This window comes from Aethalodelphis obliquidens, unplaced genomic scaffold (genome assembly GCF_003676395.1).
Source record: "Aethalodelphis obliquidens isolate GAN/ISIS:26980383/991018 unplaced genomic scaffold, ASM367639v1 scaffold20, whole genome shotgun sequence".
Lineage (NCBI taxonomy): Eukaryota > Metazoa > Chordata > Mammalia > Artiodactyla > Delphinidae > Aethalodelphis > Aethalodelphis obliquidens.
In genome coordinates this window covers 4746184-4771211 of record NW_020837964.1, presented here as the reverse complement: position 1 = coordinate 4771211, position 25028 = coordinate 4746184, and the positions used below count along the sequence as shown (strand labels likewise).

Sequence of the window (25028 nt, the reverse complement as noted above, 5' to 3'; positions counted from 1 at the left end):
GGCTTCATAACGTAACCAGGAGAGACGGTGCAGACAGTGAGGCAAAAGCCACGATAATAAGATTCCCACGAAATGATAGGGATATTTCTGGCCCGTTAACAAAGGCCACAAAGATCCGTTGTCATGGAAAGACCATCTCCAGTTACGCAGCGTGGCAGAGCGGCAGCTCGGTGCCGTGAACACCCGCCTGCCTGAACGCGGGGAGAGAAGTAAACGTGATGGGGCTGCTGGCTCCTCGGGGCAGCTTTGATGGATCAGGAAGCCCTAAAGCAGCGCTAGGATTAAAAATATCTTTAAAGCCCATCAGTAACAGCTGCTGTGAACTTGGGCTGAGGCACCACACAGAAGTAGCAAGACTTGAAAGGGCGCTACAGGGAAAGAACCATGTAGGAGGCCCCCAGGCAACCGGGGCTGCTGCTAAGCCCAAGGCAGCTTTAGAGATACCCAGAAAAATGCTTCTCAACCCAGAAGGGAGCCCAGCCAGGCCTGCCGCTGTGGGAAGACCAAGCTCGGGCTCCATGTGGCTGGACGAAGGGGAACGAGAGGCTGCAAGTGGGCCCCAAGTTCACGGCTGCTGTGACATAAGAGAATCTGTAGTGGGCTGAATGGTGGTCCCCCAAATTCACATCCACCTGGAACCTGTGAACACGACCTCATTTGGAAATAGGGTCTTTGCGGATGTGATGAAGTTGACGATCTGGAGATGAGATCACCATGGACTGGGGGTGGGCCCTAAGCCCAATGACAGGTGTCCTCAGAGGAGAGAAGCAGAGGGAGACTTGAGACACAGACACAAGGGAGAGGCTGTGTGAGGACAGAGGCAGGGATGGGAGTGATGCGGCCACAAGCCAAGGACCACCTGGAGCCACCAGAAGCAGGAAATAGCACAGAATGGAATCCCCCCAAGAGCTTGCAGAGGGCGTGGGGCCTGCTGACACCATGACTTTGGACTTCTGGCCTCCAGAACTGGGAGAAAATACATTTCTGTTGATTTAAGCCACAAGCAGCCCTAGAAAGCTACTAGTGTCCTCTCTAGCCGTCTTGGCCTCAGTTTTCACATCTGTGAAATGGGACCAAGATCTGCACAGACTCCCGGGTCCCTGGCACCGGCTGAGCTCTGGCCCATCACCCGTGCACACACTCTCTTTCTCAGTGGGGTCCAACTGGGCCCCTCGGTGGCAGAGTACATGGTCCAAGTCACACCACAGGCCGACCCAGCAGAGGGTACTCCGCTGAAAAAAGGGATGGTCCAAACTGTCTTGTCTAACCAGCAACGTGGAGCAGGGAGGGGGTAAGCGTTGGGCCCCACGTCCAGTTGGCCAGAGTTGAGCCCCAGCTCTGCCCTGCTCGCCACCTGCCTGTGGGTTGGTTTCTGCCTCCTCGTCTTTGGGATGGAAATATCCCAGCATCGCAGGGAGAGGAAGGGGTAAAGGGGCTGAGCGTGGGGCCCAGCACTGAGGCATCATCCAACCAGGACCTGCTGTCCTGTTAACAGAACGTGTTGCCCTGGTGCATGGGGGAGCCCACGGCCTCCGGAACTCAGGGACCTGTGGGGCAACAGGACCAGCCTGCCCGGGGTCTGAGTGCAGGATGGGGAAACACGCACGACTTGGGCCTCAAGATGCCGGGAAGACCCCAAATCACATGAAGCTGCAAGCAGAGGCCACAGCGCTCGGAGCGCAAGGGCGGCCGCGCATGGGCTGAACAGGGCGCGGTGTGCCGGCCTGGGATGTGTGGACAAGGCCCCCCTCCCGGCCTGGCCTGCAGAACCCTCACACGCAGGACCCGGCGGGCGAGCAGCCTTCGCACACCCCTCCTGCTGAACCCCGCACACGCTAGAGGCGACACCCTCACGTGCACACACTTACTTAACTCGGGGTCCGACGGGCTCCACACTGATGGCACAAATGAGGCACAGACCTGCGGAGGAGACCCGGGGTCACACCAGCTCTTCGTTATTGAACCCAAAGCAGCCCTGAGCTCGCAAGGGCTCAGCCGACACCCAGCAGTCCCCGGGGACCCGGGAGGCTGCCAGGGCCTTTGCCCGAAGTGGCCCCGCAGGCTCACCCTGCCCCGGAGAGTGGGCATCGAATGGTGGCTAGTGGCGTCACTGTGGGGTCCCCGCTCGACGACCCCTAACACCTTGGCCTCTCCAGCGACAACGACGGCGCACACTCACGTCTCTGACGAGATGCAGTGGGTCAGGGCCAGACTCGGGGCCTCACCCCTGGGACGCCTTTCACAACTACCAGCTGCCTTGGTTATTTTTTTCTTTCTGTCATTTTTTTTTTTTTCTTTTTTAATCGTGCTGCTGAGATTTGAAGGCAGACAGCTCTGCCTAAAGATCCTGTCGATCTCCCCGCCGCCAAGCCTATCCTGGCCTGTCCTTTCCAGCACGGGAAACAGCTAGAGCTACAAGGCCCCACTCAGGACACGGACACCCAGCCCGTACTGTGTGTTCAAGACACAGCATCACTGGTCCATCCGCCCTAGACGGTGGTTGGCCGGCGGGGGGCAGGAAGCCAAGGGAGGTGGTGAGGCACTCGGACCCCATCACTCATGTCTGAGAGCGCTTCCCAGGGCCAGGGGCCGCAGGATCTGGGGTTTCTGCCCCTTAAGTGCTTCCCCTTCTCCGGGAGCCCCCAGCCTTGGCCACCCTGGGTCTGCCAGGCCGGGCTAACCATCAGGCCAATTTGGCTGGAATTTCACATCATCACTCACTAACACTGGGAAGGTTTCCTAGGAATCCGTCCATCATGGAAACTGTGTTTGCCTCCCAGATTGGGGGACAAGGAGGAAGAGGTTTGTGGGGCACCTTTCAACCATAGGAGTTTCATATCATTGAAAATATTAAATGAAATCCTACAGTGAGTGGCAGCAGCGGGAGGGTAGACAAGGCTGTGAGGCTGACTCAGCCCCGCTACATGCTAGCTATTCCACCCAGGAGGCCTCAGGGCCTCCGTCTTCCCATCTGTAGGTTGATAACAGCACGCCCATTGAGATGTTAAATGAGGGAAGGTGTGCGAAGCCCCGGCCCCACCCCCCCACCCCCCCGGCCCAGTAAACAGGGCTGGGAGCCATCCCTCCTCCGCGGGCTCCCACCCCCCATGCACATGGCCCTCACCTGGGAAGATGAAGATGAAGAAGGAGCTGACGCCACCGATGACACCGATGATCTCGCTGAGGTCGGGCAGGAACAGGGCCATGGCGAGCGTCACGGTGACCCACAGGACGGTCAGCGACATCCGGACCCACGGCCCCGAGGGCTCGGCCAGGGGCTGGGGCCCACACGCCCAGCAGCAGCCCCTCCTCCAGAAATCCTGCATCACTGACCTGGAGGCCACGCACTATGGGCTCCCACGGGCTCCCGGGGGCGGTAGCCCTGCACTCGCCCACCACTGGGTGCCCTAGAGTGCCCCCCACCACTGCCCCGCACACCGGCGGGGCTCACTCCCTGGGAACCCCCGCCGCACATGGGTAGCCGACAGGGCGGGACCACATTGGGCCGCCAAGCTCCGGGGGCCAGGCTCCAGTCCTGACACCAGCTGGGCGACGCTGGCCAAACCACCTGACTCCCCTGCCCGTCTCCTCCTCTAGGAAACAGAGGTGAAGACAGTCCCCACGCCACGTGGGCTGGCGTGGCGCCTGGCACGTGCTAATTTTCGACGGGTGCTGTGCTCTGCACTGAACCATGTCCCACGAGCTGGCCTCACCTCCCCAGGAAGAGCACGATGGGGTAGACAGTCACGATGGACACAGTGAAGAGGACCCGGGCAACGATGATGACCCCATCGTTGCCTGGGTAGGACATCAGGATGTCAGCAGAAACGTCTGTCCCAAAGGTCAGGAAGCCGTACACGCCTGTGAAGGGTAAAGGGGGGAACACAGGAGAGCTGATTAGAAAAATGCCGTCCCCCCACCTCAACTCCGACACGCAGACAGCACCCAGATCTACCGCTGCTAAGGTTTCCCCTAGGAGCTGACAGAAGGTTCTAGAATCTCCCAAGGCTTTCCTGTCCTCAGTCTACAGGGTCCTGGTCCTTCTGACTCAAACTCCTGCTGGGCAAAACTGTCCCTTGTCCTTCTTCCAAACAGCTCACAGCACCCGTACAAGGCACCCACTCATGGGCGTGGACTGACTGGAAGCAGTCTGAACAATGCTTTCCGTGCCCTGTCCACCCCACCCTTAGAGCACCTAGAGAAAGAAGCTGTCAGTGCGCCCATTTTCCTGATGGGGAAAATCAAGACCCAAGATGTCAATAACTGTCTGGAATAACACAGCTCATTACAGCAGAAGTCAGGTCCCTACCCCACAACCCAGCACTGCCTCTCGGCCTCCGCATCACCTGCCCGGTCCTGAGACATCCACCGCTGACCAAGAGCTGTGGTTTGCTTTGGTTTTTCTCCAGTCCCAGGATCCTGCTGGCCCTGGACCATCTGAAGGAGACTCTCAATCACTGGGTCCAACTCAGGGGCCACAGAATGAGAGAGACCTCCCCTGCTAGACAGAAGTCACCCAGCAAGTGTCCAAGGCCCCTGACACATCTGTGGGAGCCCAAGAGCTCCCTGAATCAGAGACTCTGATAGGCTGACGAAAGAAAGGGCTGCTGGGCTGGAGGAAAGCGGCCAGGAGTCAGCCTGCGCCCGGGCCCTGGGCTGTGCACCGGATGTGCTGTGGGACCTCAGGTGTGGCACAGCCCCTCTCTGAGCCACACTTCTGTCACCTTTGAAGACCCTCCTGTGCCAGTGTGTGGATGGTGAAACCCACTGCATCCAAGAGAGTGTCCTGTAAACCACTGCCTGGATATCATGCTCCGACAGCCAGCACTGACGCCATCCCACGAGACGGGCAGGCAGGGGCGTGGGGCGTGAAGAGCAGGGGCTCAGGAGACAGACGGGCCAGGGTTTGCATCTCAGCTTTGCCACGTCTAGTTGGGAGACCCTGGACAAGCCATGGCAACCCTCTGAGCCTCAGTGGCCTCCGCTATGAATTGTGGACTCTCCTGGGGGTGTTAGGGACAAAAGCAGCACAGGCAGTCAAACCGCTTAGCACTGCACCCAGGACGCGGTAGGGTCTCTATACACACTTGTGATTATCCCGGTTTCTCCCACTGCTCCGCACCCAGGTCCCGGGCACCCCGCGCGGGCCTCACCTGTCAGCGAGTAGACAAGGCAGCAGGCCAGCAAGGACAGCACGGAGACGAGGGCCCAGTGCCCGAGGCTCTGGTGGCGCATGCTGCAGTAGATGGACACGGCAGCTTCGTGACACTGCAAGGGAGCAGCAGGGTCAACGGGAGTGGAGCCAGCTTGGCGCTAGAATCACCTGGCGTCATCTAAAAAGTCTCAGTGTCTTGGGACTTCCCTGGTGGTCCAGTGGTAAAGAATCCGCCTTCCAATGCAGAGGACATGGGTTCAATCCCTGGTCAGGGAACTAAGATCCCACATGCTGCAGGGCAACTAAGCCCGTGCACCACAACAAAAATCCCGAGCGTCGCAACTAAGACCCGACACAGGCGAAAATAAATAAATAAAATATTTTTTAAAATACAAAAAAAAAAGTCTCAGTGTCCCCAAATGTGGGTAACAACCCAAATGCCCACCAAGAGCAGAAGGCAGAAGTCATCAGATATTCATGTGTAGAATATTACACAGCACTGAAAAGGGGTGAACACAACTGCACACCTCAACACAGAGAGCCCTGCAGCTGTAACGTGGAGCAAAAGATGCCAGAGAAGAAGAACGTTTCCATGTACGTGAAGTTCAAGTTACAAGCCAAGCAAGCCAGGACGGGGTTCTCAACCGCAGCATTGCTGATGCTCGGAGACTGTCCTGTGCACGGTGGGATGCGGACCACATCCCCTGGCCTCGACCCACTAGATGCCAGGAGCCTCCCCCACAGTTGTGACAATCAAAAATGTCTGCAGACATTGCCAAATGTCCCCTAGGGGCAAAATCACCCTCAGTCGAGAGTTACCGTTTGTGGTGACACAGGGCAGAATAGTGGGGTGGGGTGGTGCTGTTGAGGGAACATTCCAGGGGTGCTGACGATGTTCTATATCCCCATCGGGGTGACGGTTTCATGGGAGTACACATACTTATGATTTATATACTTCCTACATACTGTATCACATGGTCAAATTTTTAAAAATATAAAATACATGTAGCCAATGCCAGCAGCCCACCTGTGATGTGGACCTTATTTATCTGGGGCAGGTCCTGGGCAGCGGTGTTTATCAGCAGCCCAGGAGACCCTGATGAGCAGCCAGGGGTGAGACGTGCTGCCGTATCTGGATGTGCCCTATGGGTTCTGGGATTTTCCCAGGCTCCCGGGGCAGGGTTCCCACCACCACATCCATTTACTCACTTGTGATCAAAGCCAACAGGATGACCGTCCATGCCTGCCCACTCCCCAGGCTCGAGAGCCCTGCTCCCCTCGCCCACCGAGCTCAGCCCACCACGGTCCCTCTTCGCTGCCTCAGGGCCTTTGCCCGTGCTGTGTGCTCTGCCTGCGATGTCTCCTGGTCCAGCCAGCTTCTACTCATCCTTTAGGAAAGCCCTCCTCCCCAGCTGGCCGAGTTCTGCTCTCACGCCCCCCAGGTGAGCACATCTGGGTTTGCTGGTTCAGCGTCTGTCAGGTATGTGGTGTCAGACACACCTGCCTCCTTCATTCCCAGCATAGAGCCTGGCCCACAGGTGAAGGGCACTCCAGCGGTTACTCAATCATCCATCCCCTTGCCCCACTTGCAGCCATGAGGCCTCCCTGCACCCAACCCCAGCTCTCCACACTCAGGTCCTTATATCAGTCCCCCTTGTTGCGAGTGTGGGGTACCCATCAACCATCCTCACACAGTCTCCAACCTCATGGAGTACCCACTGTGAGGGGCTGGGGCACACCAGCCTCAGGCCTCCCGATTCCAGCCACAGAGGCGGCGTCCAGCCTGGGGCAAGCACGCGCACACACACACACGCACGCACACGGGCCCTCAACCAACAAGCAGTGGAACTCAGGATCAATGTTCCCACCTCCTATACTCCGGAACCCAGACATGGGGGAAAGGATGCTTGGTGGTTGCAGGATGGGGCCCTGCCCTTCTTCCTGTTTCTCCTATGACTCCCGGGTTGTGTTTCTCTTGGTCTTATGCCGGGAAATAAAGCTTCTGAGGGCAGGGCTGCCCTGCTGGGAAAGCATCTAGGACGCTGGCTGGCCAATAGCAAGCTCACTATTCACTAAGTGATGGGACGCTGGGCAGAGGAGCATGTGGTGGGTAAGAAGTGGAAACGGTCCAAACGGCCACCAGCTGAAGAAAGGAAAAACAAGCTATGGACTCTCCAACAGTGGAGTATCACTCAGCCATGAAAAGGGACCTGGTCCTGACACATGTACCACACGGACGATCCTCAGAAACACCACGGTGAGTGGGACTTCCCTGGTGGCGCAGTGGTTAAGAATCTGCCTGCCAATGCAGGGGGCATGGGTTTGAGCCCTGGTCCGGGAAGATCCCACATGCCGCAGAGCAACTAAGACCGTGCGCAACTACTGAGCCTGCGCTCTAGAGCCCGCAAGCTACAACTACTGAGCCTGCACGCCACAACTACTGAAGCCCGCGCGCCTAGAGCCCGTGCTCCGCAACAAGAAAAGCCACCGCAATGAGAAGCCCGCGCACCGCAACGAAGAGAAGCCCCCGCTCGCCGCAACTAGAGAAAGCCCGCGCGCAGCAACAAAGACCCAACGCGGCCAGAAATATAAATTAAAAACAAAACAAAACCCCACATCGAGTGAAAGAAGCCAGCTACAAAGAACCATATACTGTATGATTCCACTTACCTGAAGTGCCCAGCACAGGCACATCCAGAGAGACAGAAAAATCTGTGGTTGCCAGGGGCCAGGAGGGAAGCAAGAGGGGGATGGGGAGTGACTGGTAATAAGTACAAGTTTCTTTTGAAGGTGATGAAAATGTTGTAAAATTGATGGTGGCGATGGTTGCACAACTCTGCGAACATACTAAAAACCACTGAACTGTACACGTTAGAGGGGTGAGTTGTATGCCACGTTAAGTTGTATCTCAAAGCCGTTTAAAAACACCAAGGGGAAAGAAGACACACAGAGGGCCAACAGGCACATGAAAAGATGCTCAACAACGCTAATTATTAGAGAGATGCAAATCAAAACTACAGTGAGGTACCACCTCACACCAGTCAGAATGGCCATCATCAAGAAGTCTACAAATAACAAATGCTGGAGAGGGTGTGGAGAAAAGGGAACCCTCCTATACTGCTGGTGGGAATGTAAATTGGTACAGGCACTATGGAGAACAGTATGGAGGTTCCTTTAAAAACTAAGAACAGAACTACCATATGATCCTACAATCCCACTCCTGGGCATATATCTGGAGAAAACCATAATTCGAAAAGATTCACGCACCCCAATGTTCATTACAGCACTATTTACAATAGCCAAGACATGGAAGCAACCTAAATGTCCACTGACAGATGAACGGATAAAGAAGATGTGGTACATATATACAATGGAATATTACTCAGCCATAAAAAGGAATGAAATAATGCCCTTTGCAGCAACATGGATGGACCTAGAGATTATCATACTAAAAGAAGTAAGCCAAAGAAAGACAAATATCATGACATCATTTATATGTGGCATCTAAAAAAAAAAGATACAAATGAACTTATTTCCAAAACAGAAAAAGACTCACAAACATAGAAAACTAACTTATGGTCACCAAAGGGGAAAGGGGGATGGGGGGGGGATGAATTAGGACTTTGGAATTAACATATACACACTACGACGGATAAAACAGATAACCAACAAGGACCTCCTGTATAACACAGGGAACTATACTCAATATTTTGTAATAACCTCTAAAGGAAAAAAAATCTGAAAACGAACGTGCATATATATTCAGCTACATATGGCTGAATTGCTGTGCTGTACACCTGAAACTAACACGGTGTTGTACATCAGTCATACTTCAATTAAAAAAACACAAACAAGGGAGAAGTACCGCGTGTGGCCAGAGTGTCTGGGAGCAGAGCCTGCACCCACAACCCGTGCTCCCCCAAGCCCCTCCTTCCGACTCTGCGCAGGCTGGACGGGGTGCCCCGCTAAGTGTGTGGGGAGCGGTGTGTTTGAACCCGACCTCCCGATGACGCCAGGTGACCGCCCACGCCTTCCCCCGCTCAGCAGCCCCTCCAGCCCAGCGCCACTCCTCACCCGGCTCCCTTCCACCTTCACCTGCGCCTAGTTCCCCAACCCCCAGATCCCTGACTCCCCAAGCTGGATCCTGGCAACCCTATCCCCGGCCTCGGCAACTAGTCCTCTGCCCCACCCCCGCCCTGCAATCCACATCCTTTTCCAACTCCCCCATCTCCGCATCCCGTGTCCCTGGAAACGGCAGCCCAGGCCTCGGTTGCTAGGAGAATGGGATGAGGGAGCCGAGGCAAAGGTGAGGGGGGCACCTCCTCACAAGCATCTGGAAAGCACCACCCTGCCCGGCGCGAGCCTGCTACACCATATGGTGCTCGGGGACCCGAGAGGAGACTGGCTAAACGACATCCAAACGGTTGACAGCAAAATCGTCGCCTTCCATCTTTCAAAATATTGGGTGTGCAGGAAGAAACGTGAGAAGTTCTGTGAGCGGCTTGCTAAGCCCCAGAAACGCTACAGCGACTCATTTATAAAAAAGAGCAACGGAAATGTTTCAGGACTTTTCTTTTCCCCAAAAAGTGGTTCTCAAAGAAAACATAAGCTGACAAACACAAAGGGGAGCTGGCTGGTGAGCACAGCAAGAAGCCGCTCAGGCTACGAAGCTGAGACACTGTCAACCCCGAGCCACTTTCCCTCGAGAACTAGATTTCACTGGGGGCGGTTTTATTGTTGTCGTGGTGGGGAGGTGGTTGTTTTTAGGAGAGAGGCAAATCTTTCCTAAAATAAACAATGGAGCAAGGGAGTCAGCTGCCGCCTGCTAGGAGACTGCGAGACCCCAGGAGAGCCCAGAAGGCGGGGAGCGAAGCCCAACGCCAGCCCCGCCCCTCCAGCCCCTCCCCGCCCCTTGCAGCTCTCCAGCCTGGGACCCCCGCCCCCTCCGGGGCTCTCCAGCTGAAGCGCCCTCCCCTTCTAGCTGGCCACCTCCCACACATTGCTCAAGACTCCTCCCAGGCATCTGCGCCTGGAAAAGGGCATCTCTGAATCTGCCCCACCCAGCGCTGCGGCGGAAGCCCCTCCACTGGATTCCACGCACGGAATTCCTTACTCCATGCCATTCTATCAAACTCTATATATTCTGCCCAGTACCGCCAGCTCCCCACGCACCTTCCCGCCCTCCTAGCCGGCAAGCCTCCAGGCCCCCGCGGCAGAAGCCACCTGCACGAAGGCGTTCTACGTAAAAAGGCCGCTCCAGGTCCCCAGGCGTGGCGACTCGGCCGTGAGGACTTCGCAAAGGAGGGGACAGGTCCCGGGCCCACACACTGGACCCCAGACCCAACAAACAAAGGTGCTGCTGCTGGCTGTCGGCGGGGCCGGTTCCCAGAGCCCAGATGCCGGCCACGTGCACCGTCTGCCAAAGACAGCCCATCTCACCCTAGCACAAGTCCTTGAGCTTCTCCCGACAGGGAGGCCACACTCTCCTGAGGGAGCAGGCGGTCCCCAGAGCCTGCAAATGCCACCCTCTGCAACACGGACGCCAAGGTTACCTGAAATCCGAAGCAGATGGTGGGAAAGACACTAAATACGGAGGCCCAGGAGGAAGGACTGTAAAGAGATGAAAACGGGTGCTTGTTACAAAAAGTTAAACTCAAGACAACCTTCAACTTGGAAATGAGTTTTCAACACCACCAGCAAGATGTAACTAAGCGTGACTGTAAGACAGGTTTTAAAAACCATGTCCACTGCCGGGTTTGGGGGGTTGGAAAAGCCTGCATGTTAAATGCTGCACTTTCTAAGTACATCTGTGCTGACATATGGTAACTTGACATTCTCCCTGCAGGCACAACTTGGGCAGGGCGTGGCTGGGAGGAACTCCCGGCCTCCCTTGGAGGCTGCCTGTGCCCAGTGAGCTTAGGGGCTGGGGTGGTTGGGGGCACAGGCAGCCTCCATCAAACAGACCCCACAGGGCAAGGATGCTTTGACCTCTGTCCAAGCTGCCCAAGAGAACTGAGGTGTGCATGGGGCAGAATCTTCAGGTCAAGCCCTCTCAGTGGTCCCCACATGGTGGCCCTCCAGCTTCCTTTAATCATCAGCTCTACGTACCAGCCTCCGGCACCTTTAGGGACACATAGTTGGAGGAAGCATATACAGCACCCGCTATAGAATCGGGGTTTCCTGGTTGTGGTAGAGAGTGGGCCCCAAAGAGACCCATGTCCTAACCCTGGGGACCTTACACAAGATGACCCTGGAGGATCTCGGCCCAATGTAGCCCAAGGATCCTTGCAGTCAGAGAACCTTCCCCAGCTATGGTCAGAGGGAGCTGTGACCAGAGAAGCAGGGTCAGAGAGATGGAACCTTGCTGGCTTTGAAGATGGAGGAAGGGGCCCCGAGCCAAGGAATGTGGGCGCTTCTAGGAGCTGGAAACGGATTCCCATCTAGAGCTTCCGAAAGGAACACAGCCCTGCTGACATCTCGATTTTAGCCCCGTGAGACCTATTCTGGACTTCTGATATCAGAACTGTAAGAGAATAAATTTGTGTAGTTTTAAGTCACCAAGTTTGGCAGGAACGTGTCACAGCAGCCACGGGGAAAGTGGGGAAAGTATCTCCCTTCTGTGCTGCGCTCCGGCCACCTCTTAACTCTGGTGCAGATCACGGCGCCTCCCTGCCAAGCCCTGCCTTCCCGGACTTTCCTCAACAGCACTGTCAGCCGATGGCCAGCTTCTTAGCGCCCACGCTCCCACAGCTCCATCTGCCTGCCCGCGTCCTCTGGGCCTCACGTGCTGTCCTCTCCTGTTCCCGTGGGTGAGACTGCCCGAGCTCCAGCCTTGGAGGCTGCATTTCCAGAGAGCAGGACCCTCCCCTCCGCAGACTCAAGGCCACAGATGAGCAGTGGATCTGGCCCTCTTCTGATCGGGTTTCCTCCACTGCTGGGTCATGCCGTCGGTGTGCCGTGGGCCACACGGGACATGGCCTCTGTGCCCCGGTACTTTCCGCTTCTCCCCTCTTCAGAAGAGCTCTTTCCCGGCTTTTCCCTTCCCCCTCTCCTGAACCCAATCCACCTGGGCCTTCAACCCCGCCTCCTGCCCTGATGAAACTCAGCCACATCGAGCGGCCTCTGTGGCCAAATCAGGCGCCAGGGCTCAGCTCCATGTGACCCAGAAGCGGCAGCTGGTGGCGATCACCCCAACCTTCTTGAAATTCTGCTGACTTCTGAGACCCAGATTCTATTATCCTCTGTCCTGGGTTGTACAGTGTCCCCCTAGATTTATAGCCACTGGGAACCTCAGAATGAAATCTTATTTGGAAAAAGGGTCTTTGTAGATGTAATTGGTTAAATGAAGATGAGGTCATACTGAAGTAGGCTGGGAGTTAACCCAACAACTGGTGTCCTCATAGGAAGAGGAAACACACAGGGCAGAGGCCGTGTGACCATGGGGGCCGAGTCTGGAGCGAAGCATGTGCAGACCAAGGAAGGCCAAAGAGTGCCGGCAACACCGACGCTGGGAGGGGCAGGAAGGACCCTCCCCCGGAGCCTCCAGAGGGAGCGCAGCCATGCCCACACCTTGATTTTGGACTTCTAGCTTCCAGAACCAGGGGAGAAGTCGCTGCTGCTTTCAGCCACCCGGTTTGTGCTCATGAGTTACTACGAGCAGCCCCAAGAAGCTAACAAGAAGCTGCTAACTTGCCATCCCTCTCGCTGATCCCCCAGGGCCTGGCAGAGGGCCACCAGCTCAGTTCTCACCTGGGCTCCTGGCCTTACTTCCATGCCATCTATGGGTTGATGTTCCTCTCTCCAGCCCAGGCCTCTCTGGACTCCAGGTGCACAGTCTGACCAGCTCCCTGACGTCTTTATTTAGCGTCTCACAGCCGTCTCCAACCTTACACATCCCCACCCGACCCCTCCCCGTCCCATCCAGCCCATGAAACGGCATCGCCAAAGCTCAGAGTCACCCGGACTCTCTTCTCTCTCTCTCACTCCACTTCCAACCTACCCTCCAGGAGGGTCCACACGATTTGCGGGACCCAGTGCAAAATGAAAGTGCCGGCCCCTGTTCAACAGCGGTTAAGCATTTCAGGATGGCGCCAGCAGGGCCCTTCTCAGCCCAGGACCCTGGGGGACGTCACAGGTCACAAGCTCGTGGAGCTGGCCTGCCACCAGCCGATTTGGTTTCAAGCCCCTGCTGTGATCAAAACCCTGCAGTGGCTTCCGTGCAAAACTGAAGTCCTCACCGCAGCTCTGCATCCCTACAGGATACCACCCCCCCCAGGCCCACTCCCACTCTTGGCCTCGCTCAGGCTCGTCGGGCCTCACTGGCCTCTGCCCCTGCACCTGCATCTTGCTGGCTGGTTCTGCGGCCCCTAAGCTGTGGGGAACGCATCTGCAACAGCCTAGGAGCCCCAGGCTGGTGGGGTGTCCAGTGTTTCCGTGTCCCTTAGCCTGTCCCCCGTCCTCACTAGTGATAGCACTGTCATTCTGAAGAAGGAAAGGAGCTTTTTTTTGGCCGCACCGTGTGGCACGTGGGATCTTAATTCCCCGACCAAGGCTTGAACCCGCACTCCCTGCAGTGGAAGCACAGTCCTAACCACTGGACCGCCAGGGAAGTCCCAGGAAAGGAGGCTTTGCTGAATTCTACGGCATCAGAGACTTGAAGGATTTCACGGGACGAGCCAGGGCTCTGTGCAAACCATGGGCAGGGTCGGGGGGAGAAGCGGCCCTCACAGCAGCCCCGGGAAGCCATCGCCCAAGACTCACCTCGATGCCAGGTGGGGCTCACGAGCGAGGTCTTGGGGCCCGAGGTAGTACTGTGCCACGATGACCAGGGCCAGGTAGCAGGCGGCCAGGGTGCCTAGGATGCTAACACACGGATGGAGCGCAGCGTTAGGGGGCCTCTATGGTGAGGTAGGGGCTGGGGAGCCACACGGAGCGGGGTCTCAATGCCAGCTCTGCCCACACAGGCAAGGTGTCAGGCCAGTGTCTGGACTCCATTTCCTTATCTGCACAATGGGGACAGCGGGAAGAGCATTCCAGGCGAGCAGGGCAGGGCCACGCTCAGGCCCAGCGAGGTCAGACCTGCGAGCCTGTGATTGCTACGGGCGGCCCCGTCTCTCCAACAACAGCCGCTGGGATTCAGCATCTAAGTCGGGACACTGCCCGCTAGGCCACAGCACAGGGGGAAGGAGGACCCTGACTCAGCTGGTGGGGGTGCCCGGGGGGCCAAGGGGGTCCTGCCCACTCTTTCTCTGCTCCATTTCATTACACGACAGGGGAAGGCGGGTGGCACACTTGTGTGAAGACTTTTGCCAGCCTTAATTTTTGCAAAAGTACATGGAAAGCCTAAGACGGTAAATTGGGAAAAAGTGTGTGTGTGTGTGTGTGTGTGTGTGTGTGTGTGTGTGTGTGTGTGTCCGTGCCAGCGTATGTGCGTGTGTGTGCAGAAAAAGTCTACAATCATTAGGTAACAAAATGTCAGCTGCAGGTCCTGTCATTACGGGTAAATTTCTTTTTTGTTTATCTGTATTTTCTATCAGGCACATGTATGACTTGTGTAATTAAACATTTTTTTCCCCTTCTGCAAACGGGAAGACCCGTGCTAGCAGCTCCCCTATCCCAGGCGGACAGGAACCACCCACCAAGCGTCCGCCGAGGTGGGGACCCAGCCCCAGCCATCGTCCTGCCAGGAAGGGGCTGCAGCCTGTACCTTGTGTATTTCTGGAAGCCGATCTCACGTGGGGCAGACAGGGGCAGGATGGCCAGCATGGAGAGCAGCGTCAGGGTGAAGCGCTGGTCGGTGTACCAGGGCTGCGGGGCTGGCGGGGCGCCGGGCAGCAGCAGGTCGCACACTAGGGGGAGGGAGGGAAGGAGATGCAGCGAGCCCCGCGTGGCCTCCCCCAGCTGAAAAGCCGCGGCCACGGGCTTCCCAGCTCTGGGTCCTCGGGTGGGTTCGCCGTGGGCACTGAGTCATCCCCGTGAGTTTAAAGGGGTGGGATGACAAGCATGATGGGGACCTTGTCACGTGCCACCAGGACGGAGGGAACACGCTGTAGGCATTCATTCAACAGACCTTCACCGAGTTCCTTCCGCCTGGCAGGCGCTGCTCTAAGTGCTGGAATCGGCAGCAAACAACACAACGGTCTGCCCTTGGGGCACCCAGGCCCTCCTGTTTGTGAAAATTTACTCAAGGGCTCAAAGGGTGTGTGCGGTGAAGTCGGGGCCTGGAATACATTTCCCCCAAACAGCAGCCCCGGGCAACCCCGTTATCAGAGAGAGGAGAATTAGGGCCGGGCTGAGCTGGCCTTCCGCAAGAGATAGGCTGCGGGCCCTCGGGGGTATTTGGCAGGGGGCGGGGCTGGAGGGTCCTCAACGGCTGCGGCTGCGCTCACACAGGGTGCCTGGTGGGGATGCCTGGGCTCCGCGGGGCCCCCCCTGCAGACCGTCCAGCAGGCTGGTCCATGACAGCTGGGGGGTCCCGAGCCCAAGGCGGAAGGTGCCGTCCTATTAAAGGCCAGGCCTAGAACTGGCAGTGTCCCATCTGCCCTCCTCCACCAGGCCGAGCCGTCACGGAGCCCGCTCTGATTCGGGGGAGGGGACACAGACCCCATCAAACTCTCAAGAGAAGGAACACCTAGGAGTCTGGACCCGTTTTGATTCCACCACAGTAAGACGGAGAATTTGGAGTTATCAGATAGAGGAGGCTAGACAGATGGGGGAGAGGGGAGACAGCGAGATGGCTCGAGGCCGGAAGCACACAGATAGAGGTGCCCACTCGGGGGGCTGGCACTGCTGTAACATAACCCTTCCGGTTCTCACGTGCTCCGTAAAGCACGCGATGAAAAGAGATCAACGGCCTGACCACAATGGCTTGCTTCTACTGGAGTGACGCAACGGGACAGCTCCACGTGGAGCTCAGGGTACAGAGACCTCCCCTGAGGGAGGCAAGGCAGGCTTTTCTGGCCAGAGAGGCCAAGGGAATGCGCGTACCCAAAGGTGCACAGAGATCCCACGTGGCCTGGGACGGGGGGCAAGCCCTTCTTAGCCATCTGGACTCCTGAAGCCAGGAAGGCACCCCCTCTGCCATCTGGGCTGCCCAGCTCCTTCCTGAGCCCTCACTTTCCAGGCCATACCTTGGTGTCCTCGGCACCATCGTTTACAGTCTCTTGTACCCGATGAACGTAATGACTCCATCAAAAAGCCCAACGTCCAATTAGCCTTCAGCCCAAGTAACCTGGACTTGCCTTCAGAAAGACATATCCCTAAATATCTAACCAGAAACACGCAGACGATGCTCTCCTCCCACCAGTCAATCCACCCAGAGCTGGGGTGGCATGCCTCCAATCAATACTCTCTCCAGGTGGTCCACTAACGGAGCCCAGAACCTTCTCAACGCAGCAGCCGCTCAGAATCCTCCTAAACACGGCAGCACCTCCTCCTTCCGCAAATGGCAGCCCCTCAGAACCTTCGTAGCACAGAACCCCTCGGATCCCAGGGACACGACAGCCCGAGATTGTTCTAAACATGGCAGCCCCTCAGAACCCTCCTCAGCATGGCAGCTGCTAAGATTCTTCCCAACATAGTGGCCCATATTTTCTCAACACTGAGGCCCTCAAAAGCCGCCTCACATGACACCCCCTCGGAATCCTTCTCAACAGGGAAGCCCTCAAAATCAGTTTCAACGTGGCCGCCCCTAAGATTCCTCTCAACACTGAGGGCCTCAGATCCTCAACACAGCAGCCCCCGAAATTATTCTCAACAGGGCACCCCCTCAAAATCATTTTCAACATGGCAGCCCCTCAGAATCCTCTTCCACACGACAGCCACTGATTTCTTCTCAACACTGAGGCCCTCAGAAGCCTCAACAGTAAGAAGCCTTCTCAGTAAGGCCCTCAGAAGCCTCAACAGTAAGAAGCCTTCTCAGCCCATTGAACCCTTCTCAAGACACAGCCCCTCACATTCCTTCCCAACACGGAAGCCCCTCAGAACCTTTCTGGACACTGCAGGCCCTCAGAATCCTTCTCGACACAGCAGCCCTTGAGAATCCTCCAAAGGATGGCAGCCCCTAGGGTTCCTCTCAACACGGAGGCCCTCAGAATCCTTCCCAACACGACAGCCCCTCACAATCATTCTAAACATGGCAGCAGCTCAGAATCTTCTCAACACAGCAGGCCCTCAGAATTGTCCTCAGCAGGATAGCCACTCAGAATCCCTACCAACACCACAGCCGCTCAGTATCCTTCCCAACAAGGCAGCCCCTCAGAATCCTCCTCAACACAGCAGCCCCTCAGAATCCTTCCCAACACTGCAGCTGCTAAGATTCTTCCCACTGTGGGAGCCACTAGAATCTTTCTCACACGGCATCACCTCAGAATCCTTTGCAACACAGCAGCCCCTGAGAACCCTCCAAATCACGGCAGCCCCTAAGATTCTTCTCAGCACGGAGGCCCTCAAAATCCTTCCCAACACGGCAGCCCCTAAGATTCTTCTAAAGAAGGCAGCCCCTAGAATCCTTCTCTCATGGCAGCCCATCAGAATCCGTCCCAATACAACAGGCCCTCAGATCCTTCCCAAGAAGTCAGGCCCTCAGAATCCTTCTCAACACTGTAGCCGCTAAGATTCTTCCCAACAGGGCAGCCCCTAGAATCCTCCTCAAAAAAGCAGCTCCTAAGATTCTCCTCAACACGGCAGCCCCTAGAATCCTTCTCACAAAGCAGCCCATCAAAATCCTTCCCATCATGGCAGCCCCTCAGATCCTTGCCACTAAGTCAGGCCTTCAGAATCCTTCTCAACACGGCAGGACCTCAGAATTCATCTCAGCAGAGCAGCACCACCAGCTGACCAGAATTGAAATCCGACATGACCTCTACTTGCCACTGTCAGGCAGGGCATTTCAGTGCCAATTTAAAGTTGGTTCAGATCTACCAACTTTCATTTTTGTGGAGGATAAGAGTCCTTCCCACAACATGGGAGCCTTTAATTTCCATATCCCTGCATCAGGGACCTTTTTTCACGGTTCAAGAGACAGAACAAACAGCAAAATGATAGACCGAGATGCAACCATCAGTCATTATTACATTCCAAGTAAAAGTCTAAATATGCCAATTAAAACCCGAGACTGTCAAGATGATAAGAAAGCAAGACCCGACCATATGCTGTCTACAAGAAGTGCATTTTAAAATTCCAAGGTTCAGAGTAAAAGAGTGGGAAAAGAAATTCTGTGCAAACACTAATCTTAAGGATGTGGGAGAGGCTATATTCACAGGTGTATTCACAAAGCATTACAGAGACAAAAAGTGAAATTTCATAATAAAAAGGCAATTCACTGTGTGTGCTTATTCATAAGAGAGCTTCAAAAACCATGAGCAAAAAATTCATAGAATTAAAGGGAAAAGTAGACAGATCTGCAATCATAATTGGAGACTTTAACACTCTCTGTCTCATAACCTGACAGAATAACTAGACTCCCCCACTGCCCCAAAAATCTGCAAGGCCATGGAAGATCTGATCAAAGCTCTGGATCACCCTGACCTAATGGAGAGTTCTAGAACACTGTACCAAAGAACCACAGAATACACACCCTTTAAGAGCTCACCAAGAGAGACCACATGAGCCAGAGAGTAAGTCTCACATGGCAAAATTATACAGATGTGTTCTCTGACCATGGTGCATTTAAGGCAGAAACCAAAAAGGCGACATGCACAGAAAGACTGACAAGATGAAAAGGCAGAGGGCTATGTACCAGATGAAGGAACAGATAAAACCCCAGAAAAACAACTAAATGAAGTGGAGATAGAAAAAGAATTCAGAATAGTGTTAGTGAAGATGATCCAGGACCTCGGAAAAAGAATGGAGGCAAAGACTGAGAAGATGCAAGAAATGTTTAACACAGATCTAGAAGAATTAAAGAACAAACAGAGATGAACAATACAATAACTGAAAAGAAAACTACACTAGAAGGAATCAACAGCAGAATAACTGAAGCAGAAGAACGGATAAGTGACCTGCAAGACAGAATGGTGGAATTCACTGCTGTGGAACAGAATAAAGAAAAAAGAATGAAAAGAAATGAAGACAGCCTAAGAGACCTCTGGGACAACAGTCAATACAACAACATTCAACACAACAACATTCACATTATAGGGGTCCCAGAAGGAAAAGAGAGAGAGAAAGGACCTGAGAAGATATTTGAAGAGATTATAGTCGAAAACTTCCCTAACATGGGAAAGGAAATAGCCACCCAAGTCCAGAAGTGCAGAGAGTCCCATACAGGATAAACCCCAGGAGAAACACGCCGAGACACAGAGTAATCAAACTGGCAAAAATTAAACACAAATTGCTGAAAGCAGCAAGGGAAGAACGACAAATAACATACAAGGGAACTCTCATAAGGTAAACAGCTGATTTCTCAGCAGAAACTCTACGAGCCAGAAGGGAGTGGCAGGACATATTTAAAGTGATGAAAGGGAAGAAACTACAACCAAGATTACTCTACTGGCAAGGATCTCATTCAGATTTGATGGTGACATCAAAAGCTTTACAGACAAGCAAAAGCTAAGAGAATTCAGCACCACCAAACCAGCTCTACAACAAATGCTAAAGGAACTTCTCTAAGTGGGAAACACAAGAGCAGAAAAAGACCTACAAAAACAAACCCCAAACAATTAAGAAAATGGTCATAGGTACATATTAATGAACGGATTAAATGCTCCAACCAAAAGACACAAGGCTTGCTGAATGGATACAAAAACAAGACTCATATATATGCTGCCTACAAGAGACCCACTTTAGACCTAGGGACACATTCAGACTGAAAGTAAGGGGATGGAAAAAGATATTCCATGCAAATAGAAACCAAAAGAGTAGCAATACTCATATCAGATAACATAGACTTTAAAATAGAGAATGTTACAAGAGACAAGGAAGGACACTACATAATGATCAAGGGATCAATCCAAGAAGAAGATATAACAATTGTAAATATTTATGCACCCAACATAGGAGCACCTCAATACATAAGGCAACTGCTAACAGCTATAAAAGAGGAAATCGACGGTAACACAATAATAGTGGGCAACTTTAACACCTCACTTACACCAATGGACACATCATCCTGACAGAAAATTGATAAGAAAACACAAGCTTTAAATGACACAACAGACCAGATAGATTTAATTGGTATTTATAGGACATTCCATCCCAAAACAGCAGATTACACTTTTTTCTCAAGTGCTCATGGAATATTCTACAGGATACATCACATCTTGGGCCACAAATAAAGGCTCAGTAAATTTAAAAAAACTGAAATCATATCCAGCAACTTTTCTGACCACAACGCTATGAGATTAGATATCAATTACAGGGGGGAAAAATGTAAAAAAACACAAACGCATGGAGGCTAAACAATATGTTACTAAATAACCAAGAGATCACTGAAGAAATCAGAGAGGAAATCAAAAAATACCGGGAGACAAACGACAATAAAAACACGATGATCCAAAACCTATGGGATGCAGCAAAAGCAGTTCTAAGAGGGAAGTTTATAGCTATACAGTCCTACCTCAAGAAACAAGAAAAATCTAATATAAACAATCTAACCTTACACCTAAAGAAACTAGAGAAAGAAGAACAAACAAAACCCAAACTTATCAGAAGGAAAGAAATCATAAAGATTAGAGCAGAAATAAATGAGAGAGAAACAAAGAAACCAAGCAAGGATCAATAAAACTAAAAGCTGGTTCTTTGAGAAGATAAAATTGATAAACCATTAGCCAGACTCATCAAGAAAAAGAGGGAGAGGACTCAAATCAATAAAATTAGAAATGAAAAAGGAGAAGTAAAAACAGACATTGCAGAAATACAAAGCATTCTACGAGACTACTACACGCAACTCTATGCCAATAAAATGGACAACCTGGAAGAAATGGACAAACTCTTAGAAAGGTATAACCTTCCAAGACTAAAGCAGGAAGAAATAGAAAATATGAACAGACCAATCACAAGTCATGAAATTGAAATTGTGATTAAAAATCTTCCAACAAACAAAACTCCAGGACCAGATGGCTTCACAGGTGAATTCTATCAAATATTTAGAGAAGAGCTAACACCCATCCTTCTCAAACTCTTCCAAAAATTGCAGAGGAAGGAACACTCCTAAACTCATTCTATGAGGCCACCATCACCCTGATATCAAAACCAGACAAAGATACTACAAAAAAAGGAAATTGCAGACCAGTATCACTGATGAATATAGATGCAAAAATCCTCAACAAAATACTAGCAAACAGAATCCAACAGCACATAAAGGGATCATACACCATGATCAAGTGGGATTTATCCCAGGGATGCAAGGATTCTTTAATATATGCAAATCAATCAATGTGATACACCATATTAACAAATTGAAGAAGAAAAACGGTATGATCATCTCAATAGATGCAGAAAAAGCTTTTGACAAAATTCAACACCCATTTATGATAAAAACTCTCCAGAAAGTGGGCATAAAGGGAACCTACCTCAACATAATAAAGGCCATATATGACAAACTCACAGCAAACATCATTCTCGATGGTGGAAAACTGAAACCATTTCCTCTAAGATCAGGAACAAGACAAGGATGTCCACTCTCACCACTATTATTCAGTATAGTTTTGGAAGTCCTAGCCACGGCAATCAGAGAAGAAAGAAATAAAAGGAATACAAATTGGAAAAGAAGAAGTAAAACTGTCACTCTTTGCAGATGACATGATACTATACATAGAGAATCCTAAAGATGCCACCAGAAAACTACTAGAGCTAATCAATGAATTTAGTAAAGTAGCAGGATACAAAATTAATGCACAGAAATCTCTTGCATTCCTGTACACTAATGATGAAAAATCTGAAAGAGAAATTAAGGAAACACTCCCATTTACCACTGCAACAAAAAGAATAAAATACCTAGGAATAAACCTACCTAGGGAGACCAAAGACCTATATGCAGAAAACTATAAGACACTGATGAAAGAAATTAAAGATGATACCAACAGATGGAGAGATATACCATGTTCTTGAATTGGAAGAATCAATATTGTGAAAATGACTATACTACCCAAAGCAATCTGCAGATTCAATGCAATCCCTATCAAATTACCAATGGCATTTTTTTTTTTTTTTTTTTTTTACAGAACTAGAACAAAAAATCTTAAAATTTGTATGGAGACACAAAAGACCCCGAATAGCCAAAGCAGTCTTCAGGGAAAAAAGCGGAGCTGGAGCAATCAGGCTCCCTGACTTCAGACTATACTACGAAGCTACTGTACTCAAGACAATATGGTACTGGCACAAAAACAGAAATATAGATCAGTGGAACAGGATAGAAAGCCCAGAGATAAACCCACGCACCTATGGTCAACTAATCTATGACAGAGGAGGCAAGGATATACAATGGAGAAAAGACAGTCTCTTCAATAAGTGGTGTTGGGAAAACTGGACAGCTACATGTAAAAGAATGAAATTAGAACACTCCCTAACACCATACACAAAAATAAACTCAAAAAGGATTCGAGACCTAAATGTAAGACCGGACACTGTAAAACTCTTAGAGGAAAACATAGGAAGAACACTCTTTGACATAAATCACAGCAAGATCTTTTTTGATCCACCTCCTAGAGTAATGGAAATAAAAACAAAAATAAACAAATGGGACCTAATGAAACTTAAAAGCTTTTGCAAAGCAAAGGAAACTACAAACAAGACGAGAAGACAATCCTCAGAATGGGAAAAAATATTTGCAAACGAATCAATGGTCAAAGGATTAATCTCCAAAATATATAAACAGCTCATGCAGCTCAATATTAAAAAAACAAACAACCCAATCCAAAAATGGGCAGAAGACCTCAACAGACTTTCTCTAAAGAGGACATACAGATGGCCAAAAAACACATGAAAAGCTGTTCAACATCGCTAATTATTAGAGAAATGCAAATCAAAACTACAATGAGGTACCACCTCACACAGGTTAGAATGTGCATCATCAGAAAATCTACAAACAACAAATGCTGGAGAGGGTGTGGAGAAAAGGGAACCCTCCTGCACTGTTGGTGGGAATGTAAATTGATACGGCCACTATGGAGAACAGTATGGAGGTTCCTTAAAAAACTAAAAATAGAACTACCATATGACCCAGCAATCCCACTACTGGGCATATACCCACAGAAAACCGTAATTCAAAAAGACGCATGCACCCCAATGTTCACTGCAGCACTATTCACAACAGCCAGGTCATGGAAGGAACCTAAATGCCCATCGACAGATGAATGGATAAAGAAGGTGTGGCACATATATACAATGGAGTATTACTCAGCCATAAAAAGGAACGAAATTGGGTCATACGTAGGGACGTGGAGGGATGTAGAGTCTGTCATACAGAGTGAAGTAAGTCAGAAAGAGAAAAACTAATATCACATATTAACGCATATATGTGGAACCCAGAAAAAGGGTATAGATGAACCAGTTTGCAGGGCAGAAATTGAGACACAGATGCAGAGAACAAACGTATGGACACCAAGCGGGGAAAGTGGTGGGGGTGGGGGTGGAGGTGCGATGAATTGGGAGACTGGGATTGACATGTATACACTGATGTGTATAAAATTGATGACTAATAAGAACCTGCTGTATAAAAAAATTTTTTAAAAAAAGAAACCAAAAAGGCAACTAGAAAACTCCCAAATAATTGGAAATTGAATCACACAATTCTAAACATCCCATGAGTCAAATAGGAAATCATAGCAAAAACTAGCAAAGGACTGAATGGATTAAAAGTGAAATCAGAACATATCAAAATCGGTAAGACGCAGCCAAAGAGGTGCTTAGAGGGAAATTGTTAGTAGGGGGACTAGAGGCCAAGGGAGCATGGGGCTGAGCGTCTTTGACATCCCCAAATTCAAGGTGTTGCCGGTTCTCTCACAGGGGTGTCTTTGCAGTTGGGGCCGCCTCCCCGTCTGTAGAATGAGTCCCCCCTGGATCCCCAGCACAGCTCCCTCCAGCTCCTTGACCCTCACTGTGGTGGTAATTGCTAACCCTGCACCTCCCTTCGCCACGACGTTAGGAGCTGGCAGTGGTCTCGGCCTCCGCTGCCTGCCAAGGGCCCAAGCCAACGTCCTGCTCATCCACCAGGAGCTCGGGAGACGCGAGCTCCACACCCGGGGTCAGCCCTGACTCCAGGGCAGGTACTTACACTTCTCCAGCTGGTCCCCGATCACCCTGAGGAAGGCCACGGAGATCATGAGCAGGTTGACGATGAAGCAGGCCTCGCACAGCTTCCTGATGGTGGGGCCACACAGCCCTCCGACCACGCCCTGGTAGGTGACCTGGCCACTGACGGAGGCGGCATAGCCCAGGATGACCAGCCCACTGATCAGGAAGACCAAGGAGACCTGCAGAACAAGACCATGGGGCCAGGCGTGCCCACAACCGCCCCCCAGGATGCTGATACCACTCCCTCCGGGTCTCACCTGCAGAGGCCACGGCTGCCTACAGCCTAGGGCCTCTACCTGACAAGCGACCAGCCCCCTCCCTTGAAACCAGAGCTGCAAAGTAGGTGGATTCTAGAGGCCGCACTGGCTCTACGTCTGTGAATCTGGGGTTCCCACCACTCCACACCAGTTGGACAAATGAGGCATCAGAAACTCAGAGTTTAAATTACTTTCCTAAGATCACATGCGTTGCAGGTGGAGAGCCATAAAGCATGATGGTTAGGAAGCAGGCATACTTGGGTTCAATTCCAACTCTGCCACTCACCTGCTCTGTGGCATGAGGCCCACCATCAACCTCTGTTTTCCCATCTGTGAAATGGGGATGATACCATCTACCTTACTGGAGAGTTGCGATGCATTTG

General features: G+C 52.1%; 1 protein-coding gene across 1 annotated transcript in view; it reads right to left on the bottom strand.

The window, feature by feature from the left end:
* Positions 1 to 25028, bottom strand: part of SLC38A8 (solute carrier family 38 member 8) — a 44416-nt gene that overhangs the window by 8033 nt on the left and 11355 nt on the right. The window contains exons 4-11 of the mRNA XM_027119155.1: positions 24369 to 24567; positions 14862 to 15003; positions 13916 to 14017; positions 10708 to 10765; positions 5154 to 5268; positions 3714 to 3861; positions 3125 to 3333; positions 1869 to 1920 (exon numbers count right to left, since the gene is read on the bottom strand). Of these exons, the coding sequence (XP_026974956.1) occupies positions 1869 to 1920; positions 3125 to 3333; positions 3714 to 3861; positions 5154 to 5268; positions 10708 to 10765; positions 13916 to 14017; positions 14862 to 15003; positions 24369 to 24567 (1025 nt within the window). The remainder of the gene's footprint in view (positions 1 to 1868; positions 1921 to 3124; positions 3334 to 3713; positions 3862 to 5153; positions 5269 to 10707; positions 10766 to 13915; positions 14018 to 14861; positions 15004 to 24368; positions 24568 to 25028) is intronic.